General features: G+C 48.8%; 1 protein-coding gene across 1 annotated transcript in view; it reads left to right on the forward strand.

The window, feature by feature from the left end:
- The first annotated feature begins 259 nt into the window (after positions 1-259).
- The window catches only part of WNT5B (Wnt family member 5B), a 76359-nt gene continuing 58085 nt past the window's right edge, over positions 260-18533 (forward strand). The window contains exon 1 of the mRNA XM_037389128.1: positions 260-578. Within this exon, the coding sequence (XP_037245025.1) occupies positions 573-578 (6 nt within the window). The 5' untranslated portion in view covers positions 260-572. The remainder of the gene's footprint in view (positions 579-18533) is intronic.

Here is an 18533-nt window from a genome sequence, read left to right on the forward strand (position 1 = left end):
TCGCCTCGCCCTCCCCACCCGCCGGCACGGACACCACCACCCCCCGACGGCAGCGGGCCCGTACCTCGCCCCCGGGGCCAGCCCCTCCCCCGCGCCATCCCGGGGCCGCCCCGGCGGGGGAGGCCGCCGCGCCCCCTCGAGCGAGCCCCATCCCGCCGGCGGCGGCGGCGCCCGCGGCGGGGCGGGCGCAGGGCGCGGGGGGCGGGCGCGGGGCGGGGGGAGGCGGGGCGGAGGCGGCCGGAGCCCCCGGGATCCGCCGGCACCTCCCGGGCCCGGCACTCGCCGCCGCCGCCAACTTCGGCCGGGAGTCGCTCTCGGTGCTGCCGCTCCCGGAGCCCAGCGCCGCCGCGGTGACGGGGAGCGCAGCGCCGGCAGCCTCCCCCCACTCCCCTCTCGCTGCCGGCGGGGGGCTCGGCCCGGCGCGGCGACGGGGCCGCGGCCCCCGGGGCAGGTGCGTCCCCTCGCGGTCTCCGGCCGCCGCGACGCCGCGGAGGGGGGCGCGGAGCCCCGTGCCCGCCGCGGGCGCCCGCTCACCTGCCGCCGCCGCCGCCCGGGGACGCGGCGCCCGTGAGATGCAGGTAGGAGGCGGCCCCGGCCCGCGGCGGCGGGGAGGGCGGTGGCAGCGGGGGGAGGAGGCCGGGGGGCGGGAGGTGTTTCCCCGTGCCGGGCGGCGCGGATGCCCGGGGCCCGTCCCGACGCCGGGCGCCTCCCGGGGCGGCCCCCGAGGGGGCGGGAGGTGGCGCGGGCGGTGCCGGGGGGTCGCTGCTTTCTCCCAGCCCGGGAGACGCGGCCGCCTTTCGCCGCCGACCACCGGCAGCGCAGCCCGGGGGCGCCCCCGGCCCGTTACGGCCGCCGGTCGGAGCCGGGCGGGGCAGGGGCTGCGGGGACCGGTCGGTGCGGGCTGCGCGGAGCCCCCGCGGCGGGCGGCCCGGACCGGGGAGAGGGGCCGTCGGGGGGCCGCCGCCGGGCAGCAGTGCCCGGGTGAGCCCTCCACACCGCGCAGCAGCGGAGGGGGGACCGTAGCACGGGGCAGGGGTCTGTCGCGCGGTGGCCCCGGGGTGGCCTTGGTACTGTTACCGCGGTGGGAGAGACCGGCTCTGGCGGGAGAGATGCTGCTGGGGCATGAGGCGCCGCAGTCTGGCATGAGAGACATTGCTGGGGTGCAGGGGACGATCCTCAGGGGTGGCAGACATTGTACTGGTAAAACAGATGTTCCTCAAGCATGACAGACAAGAGTTTGGCAAAACAGATGTTACTGCGGTGAGATGGACGTTACTCTGAGCGGAGGGATGTTACTGTCGGATGAGGGCCCTTTCCTTAACCGTGAGCACAGCGGCTTTCCTGAGAGCATGCAAACCCTGGCCCATGCCATCCTCGTCACCCATGTGCCCGCAGTTTGGCAGCACGTGCTGTCACAGGCCATGGCATGCGGTGTGGGAGAAGGTGCTTGTGTGTGTGGAAACACCAACATATAGCAATGGTGTGTATGGTCTCACAGTACCAGGGCACAAACATCCCTGTTATGTCCGTAACAAACATGCTGTTTTATGAAACTTGTTTTTTCCTGGGAATTATGGTGCAATACTTCCCGTAGTGGTATGGGTAAAATAACTTCCCCAAACAGATTTTCATATCATGTGACGTAATTCATTGCCCCATGTTTTTTGTACTTTTCCTCTGCCACTGGATGAGCATCCCATGGCAGAGGAAAAGAACATCTGGGTGATTTACCTGCCTCTTAATGCTTTCCTGCCTGCACTCCAGCACGTGATCAGCATCACCCTTGCTCTGCTGCCTGCACCCATGTACTCACCTGTTCATCTTGGGGATTGGTTTCTTTTTTTGTGACAGAGCTGTTTCTCACGCACGTACCGGCATTTCTGTTCTTGTTTCATGTTCTTTATAGCCATGTGCACGCGCATCATGCTCCTCGTGCACCTGCATGTTGTCAATATAACCTGCTCTACCACACATCACCCGCACACACGGACGGTCTTTTACACCAATGCCTCCTTGCCTGCCTACATGTTGTGGGCTCTTTGCTGTTACCCTTTATGTGAGCTTTTGTGTCCACCCAGCCTCAGGTACACACGTATAATGGGCACACGGGGTATCACCTTCCTTTGCACTCACCTTTGTCCGTCTGCCCCTTCAGAGCCTGCCTGGTACATGCGTATCTGTAATGTCTCCCATGCCTTCCCCTGCAGGTGGGAGCTCTGCAGGGGGGCACCAACACTCAGGTGTAAACCTGCTCTTGCCCTTCCTTGACACATTCGCTGCTAGGCATCGGCACATGGGCTGAAGGAACCGCTTTTCTGGTGGTGGTGGGTTTCACCTGCGGATGCCTGTCTTCTGTCACACGCACAGATGCTGTTGTAAATGCGGAACCAAGTGGGGTACATGCTCTTCGTCCCAAAAGAGAATAAAGCGGGCTTTCTCAAAGTTGGCAGGAGAGACAGACTCCTCTTAAACCACTGTCCTATGCATGGACACCTGGGTTTATCCAAGGTGAAGGTTGGGCACTCCAGGAATTTGGGTGGAATTTTTTTTTACCCCAAGCATCCAATGTATGGGATAAGTTGCCACATGTGGCAGTGAAGCTAGCCCAAGTACTCAGGTTTTTTTCCCTCCTCCTTTAAAGAAATTAGCCAAGTATGTGAAGAGAAAAGCATAAGGTTGAACTGCCAGTGCAGGGTAGGAGGCAGAGCTGGGGAGGTGAGCTGGCCCCATTCCAGCCGTGGGTTTCCTCTGCTCCCAGGCTCCGTCGCACATTTCTGTGCCTGGGAGTGTCTGAGATTCCTCCCTTTGGGAAAGGACCCCCTCCCTAGCTCCTTCTGTGCCTTCAGTATTAGCAAACCTCTCTTCTCAGTAGCTGTAAGCAGCCCGTGTGTCCTTTCCCCTGTCTCGTGCACATACAGTGACAATGTCCTTCCATATGTGGCTAACCTTTGTTTAGGGAAAGCTGAAGCTGAAACTGTGGCTGCAGGCTCCAAGCCCTGAGAAATCTTTTCTCTCAACCCCTTCCCTCCCAATGTGCCTGAATTCATTACCTCAGTTGAAAACCATGGAAGTTTTGAATGAATTGGGTCTAAAAAGTTGGGGGGGTCCTATGTTTTTTTCAGGTAGTAAAGTATGTCCCAATTGTGTTTTCCAGACTTATTCTGCAAAGACCAGAAACACACCTTCTTCAAGAAAAGTTCACATTCTTGTATAGTGAAGTCTCCAGGAGCTTGGACTTTTAGGAAGAGACCAAATACTGTGAAATGTAAAAACATGAATATATCAGTGCAGTCACCTTTATTGCTCTTTGTTCCTTTCTCTAGCCCAGTAGGCGCCTCTGTTTCTGAACTGCTTCGGATCTTGAGTCTTTTGTCCTGAAGTTGTTGGGTTTGGATGTCAAGGCGCACAGGGAAAGCAGTTATTTTCTGAAAACTGCATGATTGCTTATTTGAATGAATATAAATTGTTTCTATCCGTAAGATCTTTTCTCTAATGGCTGATCAAAGTTCGAGTGAAAACCATTTCATCATTTCCAAATTAATTGGACACACACACAATAAGCGTTTCAGAGAGACTTGTAAACACAGTACTTTTTAAATCAGGATGCAGATAGCCAAGGCATGTTGTCATGTAAGACAGAGCAGTCCATGATTTTGCACAGAAAGGGACCTTTGCTCGCTGGAAAAAGGCATACAGACTTCATTAAAATTGAAGGCAGTGCAGAGCAGAGTCATGGGAATTTCTCCCAGACTGGAAAAAGCCCTTTTCTAGTGGGAGACTTGAGGAATGTGGACATAGGTAGCATTTCAGAAAGAAAATCAAGAGGTAGTGTGGTGTGATACCTGAATGCTTTCTGCGGCACTGAGGATAACTGGTGCTTGGAGAGCTTTCTAATTCAAGAGAACTTGAATGTGTGGCTGGGCGTTTAAGCAGTATGTATTCACGTTCGAAACAGGCAACATTTTTAACAGCAGGGTGATTAACCATTGGAACAAACAACCAAAGAAAACATTAGCTTCCCCTGCTCTTAGAATCTTCAAATAAAGACTGAATGTCTTTTTGGAAAAGACACTTTACTGGAGTGCAAGTTCTTGGGCTCACTGCAGGGATAACTGGCTGAGCCCGTATGGACAGAATTACAGATGAGACCAGACCCTGTGATCCACCACCCCCTTCCAAGCGTTGGCTTAGGCCTTGATAAAGCTTACGCAAGCCTTCCCCTGCTCTGTATGAGGTAGAGCAATGGGGTCACTGCAAGCAGATTGTTGCTTTTCAGCACAGCTGTTTGCACAAAGTAGGGATGCTCTCGTGTGCCTTGTAATTGCACGGCCTCTCTCCATGAAAGAGCTTTGCAAGTGGAGCCCGTTGCAGATGGCAGGCTGTTCGTATTTGTGGATCCTTCATTTGCCCTTGCGCGCTGCAAATGGGCAGTGGGGTTTGATGGCTTGCAGCAGGGCTGCAGGTAGCATGGGGAAAGGAGTGGTGTGTGTTCCCTCCAGTTCTTGGGGTCTAGACAACTCAGGCTAGAGTTTGGCTGAGTTCGCAAGACTTTATCTCCTTGTTCTTGCATCAAGTGTCACGAGTGATTGCCAAGCCTCTTCTTTTACCCCTTTTTCCCTCAGAAAGGGGGCTCAGCAGGGCTCTGCCAACAAATGGCTACACCAGTGCTGTGGCCCCCATGTTTCTGGTTGGGTTTTCCCTGGTACTTTTCCTTTGCACAGACCCCATTGCACTGTGCCTGCCAGGGACTGTGGTTCTCCTCAGGCTGCAGTGTCCTGCACACTTTCCCCCTTCCCAGGGATGGTGCCTGGCAGAGAGGTGCTTGGAGCAAATGATGGGGAAAAACACCCATGCCCTCAGGCGCTCCCCCACCTGCTTGCCCCCGATGGCCCTATGCTGGGGTGCCCCAGCTCACGGCAACAGCCCCCCAAGCGGTTTTTTTGGAGGGTCCTCCCCAGGCCCTGGCAGTGGCAGATGGTGAGGGCTGTGTGAACCCCGTCTCTTCCCCTCGGTATGTTTACCTGTCTAAATTTAACTCCCCAGCCGGCTTCATCCATCCTAAGCCGACCTGTTCTCTTGTGGCTGAGCTGTGGGTCTGGCTCCTGCTGCAGTGTTTCCTGGCTGCCGCGGCCTGGTGGTTTGCCGCTCGCTCCCTCTCTTGGGTGGACGCTGGCTCTTTCGAGGTCCCAGGCAAGCCAGTTCTCCCCGCTTGTAGGTTTTATTTTTAAATCTGGTTGTGCAGCCCTCGGGACTGGAGGGTCCCTTGTTCTCTCACCCCAGATTGCCATGAGTATTTACTCTGCAGTGGGCTACAGGAAATCTCCCCTTGTCCCGCTACAGACCACAGCTGTTTTCCTTCTGGCTGTGGTTGCTCCCAAAGGGAGACCAGGCATGCTGAGGAGCTCCCTGGCCATCTCTAAAGGGATGATGCCTCTTTTTGCCCCCAGCAGGACCCCAGCGGTGGGGTTGGTAGGTGCTTCCCTGTGGAGGAGTCTTCCTCATTTCACTTTGTTCAGAGCTGTGCTTCTCCGAGCTGGCTTTTGTCCCGGTTTGTTTGGCAACAGTGATGTGCCCCTCAGCTTCAGAGGAGCTGGAGAGTGGGAGAAGCAGGGGAGAGGGAGTGCTACTGTTCCTATCAGGCTGGACAGAATTTGCTTTCTTTAGAATTTCAGCATTCGGGACAGTAAATATGGCCCAACCTGGCAGCCTTCTCCATCTAAATAAAACTGTCAGGATCAAACCATTCGTGTCCTGCATAACCCCACAAGAGACCCCCCTAACTGATCTCTGTTTTTCCAGGCATGCCTGCTTGTTGTGTAGCTAATGCTGTGGTCTACCACATGAGAGAGAGGGTTTGAATCCTGGCCGCCTCTGTCACTCTTTGAGCTAACCCGGTGGCCTTGTGTTTAATACTCTCATATTCAGAGGAAAGGTAATGAAGGCCAGGGTTTTCAGCAATGACTAGTGATTTGGGGTATCCGACTTGAAATGCTGTCAGAGATCCCGATTTTTTTCCAGAGTTCAGCTGTTTCTGATGCTTGGGCAGGCTTAAGTAGTCTGGACTTGATTACTCAAAATGACTAGCCCGTTTTTCAAACCTTCATCTTGGGATCTGGAGCAGAATTAGGCAAAACAAAATGAGATCAAATAATGCATGATGTAGGTCTCTAGCAAGGATCCTCAGATGGGAGTGAGTCTTCCTAGAGTGGGAATTGGTTGTGGCCGGAGAGCTCATGGCACTGTTGTGTGCAGGGATTTGAAAAAAGAGTTCTTGGTTTAGTTTAATTTGTGGTTTTCGATAGCTCATGAGAAAGGCTCTAAGGGTTTGATAGTTTTTCTCTTAGGGAAAGGAGAACAAATTCCTATCTTTATATATATATACATATAGATCTCTCTCTGTGTGTATATATGTGAAGTTCAAGTCTTAGTTTATTTGATGGGTTTGGGGAAAACATTTTTTCTGTAAACTCTCCCATCTCAGTTGGAGATGAAGGAAACTGAAGTGGTTGGATGGTACACGTATTTTGGATTGGTTTTTTCATCATTCAGGGCTGAGGGTTAACAAAAGTTGTATCAGTACTAGTACTTCAGTGGTCTCCCTAAATTTATCTTCCTTTTCCAGTTGTTCTCTGTTAAGCTTCTTGACTGGTGTGATATCATTTTTTCACTGAGTCCTGAAGCATTGTAGCACCTCTGTTATGGGCAAATTGGAATTGTAAAGCAAATTAAATGAGAATCTCCCTTGCTTTGCTGTGAAAATGTTTTTGAGCTTTGTTATGCATCAAGGAATGGCAAGAGAAACATATGAGCCCAAATATGTCTTCGTTAATGGAACATTTTTCAGAAAAAATAATTTTGTGACTGTCAGGTTTATTACTCTCTGAGGTGTTCCTAAGTACTGCAAAGTTGTCTCTAATCATAAAAAATTGATACTGTACAAAAGAAAATGAAGATCCTTTTTTTCTTCCTCTTTTTACAGACAGAGCAATTCTAGAGGTCTATTATATTCTGTGGCCCAGGTTTGTTAATAATTACTCTAAATATTGGTCCTGGCAGAATGTCAGGGTTTGGTTTAGTAAATATTTTGCCGTTATCATTTCTGTGTCACAGCTGGGAAGGTTTGGAGTATCTTGTGGCTGTCATCACTGTTGATTCTGCCCGGATTTGCATCTTTGAAGACTAACTGGAGCTTTATAATCTTGTTTTGAGATGATGCAGATACTCATGGGGTAGCCCCATTACTCTACATGCTGTAGTGGAAGCTTCTGGTTTGGGGCCAAAATGTCAGCTCTCGCTCCAGCGTGTGGTGTGTACAAACCAGATTTCTCACCGACATCTGCAGCCTTGCAAGTGGCTGCAGCTGTTATTCCACCTGTGGAGATTTCGCAGCCTGCCATACAGGTAGAGTGGAGTGAGTGCTCCAGTGAATTATGACCAATTACCTGTCCCAATTTATTTTCTGTTTTTATAACTATTCCCCATTTCCACCTATTCTTAACAAGCTGTTTGGGAGTTTTGCCAAGGTACAAAATGAACATCTATTAATTTTTTATTAACGGCAAGAAAGTTTTCAGCTGGGTAAGCTTGGTAAGTGCAGCACTGTTTATGTTCAGTTTTTACTGTAGCTGCTCAGGCTCTTTCAGCATCTCTGCCGTTTTCCGAGGAGACGGCGCAATCCTGAAAGGCTTAAGAGCTGCCGCTTTTCATAGCGTGCTGAGATGATCTAAGAGTGTATTTCTGCACAACAGTTGCACTCCAGTGGCTTAAAATCCCATTGCACATAATAGCCAAACTTTTTGTCCATGAGGCATGTAAAACTTCTGTATCTTCTGAGAAAACGGTGCCATTTAGGTCAGAGTGGCACACTGGGAACAATCTACTCCTATCAATCTCTGTCTGAATTTGGCTGCTTGTGTTAGGTCATGTCTATGGTAGAGTAGTGCCAGCATGGCTGGGCAGTGCCAGGCTCTTCTGCCCACATAGCTGTGACATCTTTCCAAAGACAGTGAATGCAGGCAGCAACAGCTCCTGCAGGCATGGCTGTGTCCACATGGGCATCTTTGTCAGCACAGCAGTGTTCACTGATGTGTTGGGGGGGGTTATGACATTTTCTTGTCGTTCCATGACCTAACAAAATTTTATGGGGTAAACTTGATAGTCTGGACCATGCCTTACTTATAAATGCCAGGTAACACTTCTAAGTCAAGCATAAAACCAAGCTACAAGCAATAGGGAGAGTCGTTCTGTTTAGACAGAGTCAGTTTGTGTTAGCTAAGCCTAACTTTAGCTTATGGACAGGGCTGAACTGGGAAATGTATTTTGAATACATTAGAGGTAAGGTCTAATTAGTCTGTCAGTTCATTGCCACTTGTGGTAAACCTGTGTGAGATCTGAGTTGGCAAACCTTGTGCTTCATGCAGTTGATCCCAAGCTGAGCAGCTGGGAGGTGACTGTCATAGCATGCCTCTGAACCAGCAGGGACAGCCTTGCCTGTCACCTATACCAATTTCTGCACCTCCCTGAGGCAACAGGGACAGTTATCCTCTTATTTCCCAGCTGATCTGGTAACTCATTCTTCCTTCTGGTAGAAGAGGTGGTGATCTTCACAGAGCCCAAAACCTTTGTCAATAGCCAGGGAAGGATTATCTGGCAGACCCGTGTGCAAGAGGACATGTGTGTGCTGCTGGCCTGCAGGGTATGCTGGAGTTGGGCCAGGGATGGGGGAGGATGCAGCTCTGTGGAAATTGTGGCTTATTCACATCTTGGGACAGGCATCAGAGGCTGCCATGGGGCGGGCACAGCTTTATAAACTCAGCCTGGGGATGAAAAAGGTCAAAAGCAACACCCATTTCCAAGTTATGGATTGCCATCCAGAAGGTCCATCAGTCTAGCAGGTGCTGGTCTGATGTTGAAAGCCACGGAGTCACTTGAACGCGATCTGTTTCCCGTTTGGGTTTCAGACAGATGTTGCTGCTCTGCTCAGTCACAGTTGTGACTCCACCTAAATGCATTTTACTTACCCCTGTGGCTCCTCTGCCTGAATGTGCAGGAGCCTTTGGCTTTTAATACCAACATCATCATGTCAAATTCAGCACTTGATCCTGTCACTCCTTCCTTGGTAGGGCTTTCTTTCAGTGTACCTCAGCATTGTGCTGAGTGGATCTTTCAGATCATCCTGATGACTTGCAGTCTGAGGTCCTGCATCTGTGACTAGTTGCCATAAATTGACTTGCTGTGCAGTTTTTGGGCTGCATGGACTTGCATGCTCATAGCCATTGTCCCATGTGTCTGAAGCAGTAGTTGTTAGTGGTGTAGCTGCCTTTTCCAACGTTTCCAACCCCACATTTGGGATATACTGCTTTCTCTCGTTGTCCCCTCTTCCACAGAAAGCTCTAGCTGGTTATTTCTGCACAGGGCAGAAGTTGCTGGTAATCGTATATCTGCCTAAAGATGTCTTCAGAAATTGTGTGGATTCCTGGAGCTCAAATTAGGCTTTTGTTTGTCTTTTTTTGCAAAGAATTAATATTAAATAAGTAACAAGTGGTTAAAGGTAATTTTATGTTTCCAGAGGCCCATTTTCCTTTTCCTTTCCAAGGTTTTGCAAAGCCAGCCTTTGGAAAGAGTCTGTAATCTTGGATGATGATGAAGTGATTCTGCTTTGGAGGGTATCTAGGAGTATCCTCAGACCCTGCTCCTCATCTGTGTGTAGAGTGGGTTTCATTTTGTCCACTAATCTGAAACCGTGGACCTTATCCCCTAAATTAAAATTTCTAATTGCTCTGTAGTATTACAGGTTCCTAAACAAATCTGGGTGCAGGTATTCCAAATTCCTGGATTTGTATAAGGAATCTCTGGTGTATCCCCAGTGTGGATATGCCCATTGCAAACACACGTATGCTTGGAGCAAGTGCTCAATCCTTAGGCAGCAAAACAAAAAAACATAGAGCTGGTAAAATAAAGTCTTCCATAAGAAAACATAGTTTGGTCTAAATTGAAATTTTCAGAAGAAAAACTTACATTTCCATAGTGATGTTTCAAAACCTAATGATTTCTGTTTCCAATTGACATTCAGACTTTAGTGTCATTTTAAGTTGAAACCTGAAACAAGAGCGTAAATTCCAGGACAACATTCTCAAGTCTGTCATTTTGGATCAACATTTCATTTTCATAGAATCATAGAATACCAGGTTTGGGAAGGATCATCTGATCCAACCTTTCTTGGCAAAAGCATGGTCTAGACAAGATGGCCCAGCGCCCTGTCCAGCTGAATCTTAAAAGTGTCCAATGTTGGGGAATCAACCTGGGAAGATTATTCCAATGACTAAGTGTTCTCATTGCGAAAAATTTTCCTCTTCTTGTGTCCAATCAGAATCTCCCCAAGATTAACTTGTACTCATTACCCCTCATCTTTTCCTTGTGCGTCCCTGTAAAAATGGAGTCTCCATCTTCGTAGTAGCTGCCCTTTAAGTACTGGAACATGGTGATAAGGTCTCCCCTAAACCTTCTTGTATCAAGGCTGAACAAACCTGGCTCTCTCAGCCTTTCCTCACACAGCAGGTGTCTCAGTCCTATGATCATCTTTGTGGCCCTCCTCTGGACCCTCTCTAGCTTGTCCACATCTTTTTTGGCATAGGGGGACCAAAACTGAACACAGTATTCCAGGTATGGCCTGAAAAGCACTGAGTAGAGCGGGATAATGACTTCTTTATCTCTGCTGGTGATGCCCTTGTTGATGCAACCCAGCCTCCCCTTGGCTTGCTTTGCTGCAACAGCACACTGTTCACTCCTGTTGAGCTTCTTGTCTACCAGGTCCCTTTCCACAGGGCTTCTCCCCAGCTGGGTAGGTCCCAGCCTATGCTGCACTCCTGGATTATGTTTTCCCAGGTGCAAGACCTTACACTTGTCCTTATTGAACTTCATAAGGTTCTTGTTAGCCCACTCTTCCAGCCTATCCAGGTCTACCTGCAGGGTGGCTCTCCCTTCCAAAGTGACCATTTCCCTACTCCATTTGGTATCATCAGGAAATTTCATCAGGGTACTCTTGATCCCATCATCCAGATATATCTTCATTATGAAGATATTACTCAGCGTTGGGCCCAATATCAATCCCTGGGGGACCCCACTTGTGACAGGTTGCCAGTTTGAGAAGAAGCTATTTGCCACCCCGCTACGGGTGCAGTCTGCTGGCCAGGTCCCCGCCCAGGGCACAGATCCCTCGGCTAGAACATAATACATCAACTTCTCTAGAAGGAGGCTGTGGGAAACCATACTGAAAGCCTTGGAGAAATCCAGGTAGATAATGTCCACTGCTTGCCCCACATCAACCGAGCAGGTTACTTTGTTGTAGAAGGCGATCAGGTTTGTCAAGCTCGATTGGTTCTTGGTGAATCTGTGCTGGCTTTCCCCAGTCATGTGCTTCATTTGACTTGTGATAGCCCCCAGGAGGATTCGTTCCATAACTTTGCTAAGGACTGAGGTAGGACTGATGGGCCTATAATTTCCTGGACCCTCCTTTAAGCCCTCTTGCAGAGGGGGTTGACATCAGCCTTCTTCCAGTCTTCTGGGACATCCCCCAATCTCCACTTCTCAAAGATTATGAAGAGTGGCCTTGCAATGACATCAGCCAGCTCTCTTAACACCCTTGGGTGGGTAACATCAGGGCCCATCAGTCTGTAGGGGTCAAGCTCCTGTAGTAGTTCACAGACCAACTCTTCCTTCACTGATGGTGGGTCCAGCATTTGCATCAACCTGGATTTTTGTTCCCAAGGTCTGGGGCCCAGTGGTGCTGGTAGGCAGAGAAAATGCTGGTAAAACATTTTGAATGTTTTGTTTCTATCAATAATGTCTTGAGTTCACCACCACCACCACCACAACCCCCGCATTTTCAAATCAAAAGTATTTGGAATTGTTCATGGCATGAAATAGTCTAATACTTTGACCTTTCATCTTTATTTGGGATGCAGGCAAATGTTGAAATCCCAGCCCTTCTTGGGGAACAGAGATTCCATTCTCTGACCAGATCCACAAAAGTATATTTCCACTGGTTTTGCTGGCCAGCTACTTCAATACTTTGTGTGTGATTACTTGTAATTCACTGCAGATTGAATCCATGGTGTGTCCACATGGCTGGTCTGGAGAGGCTGAGGGCAGTTAATCTTTCTTGCTCTGCGTCGTGGTTTCAAATTAATATCCAGATTTCTTTCCCAAGATAAATTTTCCTTTTGAACCAGCATTTGGTAGTGCACTGCACAGCTGCCTGATACATATTCCATGCACAGATGAGGACTCTGGTGCACTCTCAGTCTAGCTACAAGCTCTCATATGAAATCAGGATGTTTTAACATTTGAGACAGCTTCTTGGTCATCTATTGTTTGCAATCTCACAGATTGCCATATATCTTTCTGCTCAGAAGTTACTTTTTCCCCTTCCCACCATTGTGGGGAACTTTTTCCTGCCAGGCTCTGCGCAGTGTGTCTCTGAAGGAGTTTTATGGTGTGCCCCAGAAGCACGCTTTTGTCAAGCTGCCTCAAAGCATAATTCAGAGAAAAGTCTCTGAAACAAGAAATCTCCTTTTCTGTTTGGCTTTGAGGTGTTATCTCCTCTCTTCCAAAATGCAGTTGGCTCCATCTACATCCCAAGCTGTTTTGTTTGGAGCGAAGAGAGCTCAGAAAATCAAGGGAGGCCACACACATAAACAACTGTGTGTGAAATCAATTAATCTAAATGAGCAGGAGACATATTATTGAAGGAGAAAAGACTGGTTCTCACAGAAACCTCCCTTGTGTACAGCATTGGCGGGACTGTTGCAAACATTGTGTCACTGGAACAAGGATGAGCTAGGCGAGTATTTTAAACTCTTTGGCTAGCATTAGCCAATATTTAGAGGAAGCGTGGTGTTTGTGTTTGAAGAGTCTTCCATGCTATTGAAGGCACCTGCATTTTGACATCTCAATTTCGAATATTTGCATCATAAATTTTGTTCTAGGAATTGCATTCACCCAGTCAGGGATAAGAAGCTACGCCTGTCACTCTTGTGTCTTCAGGCAGCAGATATTGTCAGCAATATGTACACAAGCAACCTACAGCATAGGAATTACATGCAGGAGTTTTTATAAACAGGGTTTTTTCTCAAATTAGAGAAAAATCTTATGTTGCTTTCTTAAAAATCTGATAAGAAGAAGAGGTTTCCTCAAGCTTTATGCTATAAACTGTTATTCATCTCTGTGGTTGCAGGACTGTGAAACAGGACACTGATGTGCAGGGGTTTCTAAACCTGGTTAGCTCTTGGATCGTGGTCACACATGGTGGCAGTGCCCAGCTTTCCCGTGGGAGGAGGGTTATTCACGTCTCGGCACATTGTGGTCCTGTGCTTTAGGGTGCCCGAGGGTCAGTGATTATGATCATATCCCAGTTCCTTTCTGCACCTCTTTAAATAATAGTCTCCTCTCTCAGCTGGCTGGCATGGGGCAGCGATAACGTGTGCTGGGAGCAAAAAGCTGTGCTTGGCCCTTCTTGGCTGAGGGAAGGGCATGGAAAGGAAGCCTCAGGAGAGCTCTCTCTAGGGGAAAGGAACAAAAGATTGGGAAATCTAGGAGGAAACAGCTACTCCACTCAACCTCCTAAAATGTCACAGGAGAGGACAAAGTGCAGTGCAACTCTGAGAAATCAAAAGTCTTCATGCTTGTAGTGCTACTCAGACATTAAAGTCTTTTCATGGCTACAGACCTTCCCTGGCCCCACCTTACCTCCCATTTGGGGATGAGGAAAATGATAAGAGCAATTGCTTTGTGTTTTGCATTGAGGTCTCCCTAATGAATCACACTCTGCTTACTCCAGCTCTGAACTGAAAGTTCATCCTAGGGAGTGAAAGGTTCCCAAGGGCTTGAACTAAAACCAGCCATGTTAGGAAAAGCTGCAGGCTAGGGCTCTTGATAGGATACTCCTGTTCACACAACCTTGTCATTAGGTTTTGCCTTGATCTCTTGTTTCATTTCTAGTATGTAATGGATAATTTTCCTGATTTGAGAAGAAAAGAAAGTCCTTTACAACTGAGACTTTGGTGTGCAACTTTTTTGATTTGAGGCCAGGAGATTGTCCAGCATGGAACCCAAGAGGATGGCCTGTGCTCCTGAGCTGCAGCTGGGAGCTCTTCTGGAGAAGGCAGAGAGCCCCCTCTGTAGCTTTCTAGGTGGACGAGCATCATCACCACATGCAATGTGCTGGTGCCAAAACCCAACAGGTTGGTGGATGCTTCTGAGCAGCCACTGCCTTTTATTGTTCTGATCACCATAATTTGTTTTATTTGTTATCTGATTTGATGGAGGCTGAGAAGGAGATCACTTGCCAGGGCCCTCAGGGCAAAACCTGGGCTTCCTAATGCTAAGCTTGCTTTCCAGCCCTCCCACAGCCCTGGGGTGACCCCTGGAAGCATCTATCCAGGGAGATGGCTGCTAAGTCATTCGCAAGTTAGCTGGCTATACACTGCTGAAATTCTTCTCCCTCAGACACTTTTCTAGATACCAAAAGCAACCAGTGTGCTTCTTCAGGCACCCAAATATTGCTGTTAAAGTGGCTTATTGGCCTCCAGTTTCACATCTATGGAAGGTGAGTCACAGCGTGTTCACATGTCCGAGATGCTCGTGTGGTGCTTTACCATTTTCTCTGACAATAAGCCTGAGGAGGTAGGGTAGATGTTGTTCTTGTCGCCTATATTCCCATCTGGCACTGGGATGGAAATACAAAGAATATCTGACAACAAAAATAAATTAAACTCCTAATTTCCAGAACCTAATTACAGCTTCTGGGTTTGCTGCCTGACTTGAAAATAAAACTCTTCTTGCAAAGTTTCCTTGTTTGGTTTTTTTTGTTGTTGGTGGTTTTGTTTGTTTACTTGCTTTGTTTAAAGGAAAACAAACAAGAGCCATGCTACTGAATAGGAGAGGGTGGTTGGCCCGGTTCATTTGCCTGTATTCTTCCCTGGGTTCTGTTCAGCCAGTTGTGCCCCGTGCTGTGCTTTGGGAGGAGCGTACCAGGCTAAATATATCTGCACTGCCTGTGAAATGCAGTATGGGGTGCTGCGTCATTTGGTGGAGTTTACTTGGAAACTAAGGTGGGAAGCCAGCTTTTATTTTCAGCCTTGGGTCAGATGCATTGGTCAGTTGTCTCACCCAGAATTTTAGTCTTGATCAGGAGCTTGTCCTTGCAAGACAGACATAAAACCTACTCTCTAAAAAGCCAGGCTAACTGCAGCAACAAAATGATGTTGGGGCAACCATATTTTTGTGGTTCAGCAGCCAGATTTACGATCTGAGAGCTTCTTCAGATAGGTCACCTTAAAAAAAGAAAAAAAAAATCATAGCTCAAATATCATGGCTTAATGAGTAGAGGAGTTGGTGTGATGCTGCATGCTCTAAATATATCAGAAAGAACTCCAGCACTGGCAGCCTGCTGACAACTGGAGCCCTTGGGCTTTCACTTGTGTTGGGACAGAAATGTATACCCCCAAGAAATGTGTCAGGAGCAGATGCAACTTGGTGACTAAAGAAGACTTACATTTTTTAATTTCTACTCCTGCTTTTGGCTTGTCTTCCTCTGCTGTTTCTGCTAGTGCAGTGGGAGTGATTTCACAGGAAGGGAAGGTATTCCCACAGCATGGAATGCCGAGGGGTGGGTGCAGCAGGAGGCACACCTGAGCTCACTGTAGTCTCTGCCATGTGCAAGTGACAGCAACAGGGCAAGTGTAGCCGTATTGGTGACACAAACCTAGCGGAGACTCACAGGGACTTACGGAGGCAAATGGGTAGGTGGAAACCCTTGCTCATTCTACGTGAGCTCACCAGGATCACCTGCCTGCACATCTAGTATACATCAGTCACATCTCTGGCTGCTGAATACATTTTTCTATCTTCTTCATTATGCCACTATAAGTGAAAGGAATGCCAGTGTCACTATATGGCTGTTTTACTAAAAAAGAAGATAAGAAAACTCTTCAGTATAAGGTTTTATATTTATCTAGGGAGATAATGATGGTGCAAATGATTTGTCTTGTGGTTTATAGCACGTAGCACACTGGGGCATCTGAATATTACTGTGGTGCAAGGCACACATTGCAGACCAAAGCCATACCGCTTTGCCAGCAGAGAGCTCCTGGCACGCTGGGGTCATGGTCTGCACCGAGGGATCCTAGAGCTTTGAGATGTGCGCTTCAGCCTAATGACAATAAAATCTTCCAGGTTTCTCTAAGAGGATTCAGTTGTGAGCGTGAGGGCTGGGCACTGGGATTTCTGGTGTTAACCCAGGCTCTATGACCTCTGGTAAGCCTGAGTGCCTCCGTTCCTTCATGGGCTTCACCTGGGTGCTGGTGGCTGTGAGCAGCAGAGTGCAGATGATTGCAGTTTGCATTTGAACCTGCCCAGGTCGAGTTTCTGCTCTCTGTAACACAGGAACATTGAGAGGGCAGGTGGGAATTACTTTTCCTTAGCTTCCCTCTGGGCTCTGTGTCTGATCCTGCTTTTTCAGCTGTCCAGCAGTTCCTAGGAAGGTGGTAGATAAGTGAACAATTCTAGCAGATACTGTTGATGAAGTTTGGTAGCTTTGAATCTCCTTGGCTTTCCTGTACTTTGTTCCTTGGTGCTTTACATCCACAAAGTGGTCCGTTCCTTCCCTCTTCCCCTCCATCAATACCCCCACCTCAGCCCTGAGGAGTTGGTGCAGCTTCTGTAGCTGGGATTACCTGATTTCAGTGACGGGATGTCAGGGCTTGGGGAAAGGTTTTTTTCTGGCAGGGTTAGGCAGAATTCAGAAATAGCTGTCCCACAGCCACGTGCTCCAGCTGCTGTACCACATGCTGTGGCACAGACTGAGTATTTGTGTCTTTTATTCAGCCGTTATGTGAAAAGTAAAGGCTGTCTGCACAATATGCCAGAAAGATACCTCTGTTAGGTGAGGAGGCACTGGGTGGGAGCGTGTGTCTCTCTCTAGTCCACCTCAGGTTATTAACTAAACCATAATAACATGTAATTAACCATTCAGAAATAAGTGTTGCTCAGTTTGCTCCCTTCCTTCTCTACTCTTAAATCCCTTCTCCCTGTGCCCGTTATCACTATGGATCACCTCCTGGCCAGGCACTTTGGCCCTCTAGTATCCTTGGGCAGGTTGCAGCCTGAGTGTCTGCTTTTCGAAGAGCATCTGTGGCCTTGCCTTGGATCCAGCTGCGGAAAGTGAAACTCACTGAATTGGTCCCTGTGCCTGCACAGAGGGCAGGTTGTGTGAAACCCCCGAGCGGTAACACTCTGCTCGCAAGGACAGCCTGTGGTTTTGCCCATCAGTAACGCTGCTAATGCTCAAGCTGGAATTTCTGGGAGTGAAACTGGGAGTACAAGAGCGATTTGGTCTGCATTTCAGTACATTAGTGTCCCCAGTCACTATATGCTGCGACTGCACGGCAGCTGATCTTATCAGCAGATAAAGGGCAGAGATACTGAGTTCCTGAACTGCAGGTTCCCAGTCCCTTCTGCAGAGGGACGTGAGATAGTGTCAGGGGATGTGCTGCGCAGGAGAAAACATGCACCTCTCCACCAGTGCTGCTCCCTGTTGCAAGTGTGAATGTAAAGCAGTGGCTAGATCCTGGCAGACCCTGCTCTCCCTTTGGCTTCTGCATGGGACTCTCATTTTGGTGCCTTTGAGAGAACAGATGATCTCAGGGCTGCAGTTTTGGGGAGCAGCCCGGCCTTACAGCAGCAATTCATCCAGCCATGCCAGCTGGAGTAACCAAGACCTTCCCTGCTGCTGGTGGGCATTGGCTGCAAGGGGGTGAGGAAATGGGGGGCCAAAAAGGGGAAAGCAGCCTCAAGACTGGAAAAAGCAGGAACAGAAAAGGAAACGAACAGGGCAAGAGCATGTGCTAACCCAGCTGGGATGTGGCATGTGAGAAGGAGGGTGCAGGTTTGATTACCTGCCTCCCCAGTACTGACACTGCATGCTATGCTACTGACCCCGGCACAAAATCTCACATAACCGATGGGTAGTGGTGTGCATGGAAAGAGATGGGGAAGCGGGGGATGTGGTAACACAGGTTAACCCCACTGCTGTGAGCTCTCCTCTGTTGGCATCTATCTCCTCTTCTGTGTTTTCTTACCCATGCTTACCTGAGTCGTGTCATCTCCCAAATAAAACCTGCACGTTACTCACGTCCTGTGTAGGAAATTTGCAAAGAAACCCCATAGCTGAAGAAAACAAAGCAGGAGATAACTTTTTTATCATTATTATTCCTCAGCCATTACTGAGCCAATGTTCCTGGAAAAAAAGAAAAAGGGTGCCGTGTCACAGGAGAAACAATCTGTCTCATGGGATATAAAACTTTGTCTGACCAATGAAGGTCTCCTGGCACTGATGCAGTTGTTCCCAGGTTTTACTGTGCAGTACATAATGTAAAACATGATAATTCCTTCTGTAGTTTCCGTAGAAATTTTTCATTTCCTAAACAAGCGTGCTGTGTTCCTACACCCTGTGAAGCTGCCGCCATGTGCTGCTC

This window comes from Falco rusticolus, chromosome 5 (assembly GCF_015220075.1).
Source record: "Falco rusticolus isolate bFalRus1 chromosome 5, bFalRus1.pri, whole genome shotgun sequence".
Taxonomy (NCBI): domain Eukaryota; kingdom Metazoa; phylum Chordata; class Aves; order Falconiformes; family Falconidae; genus Falco; species Falco rusticolus.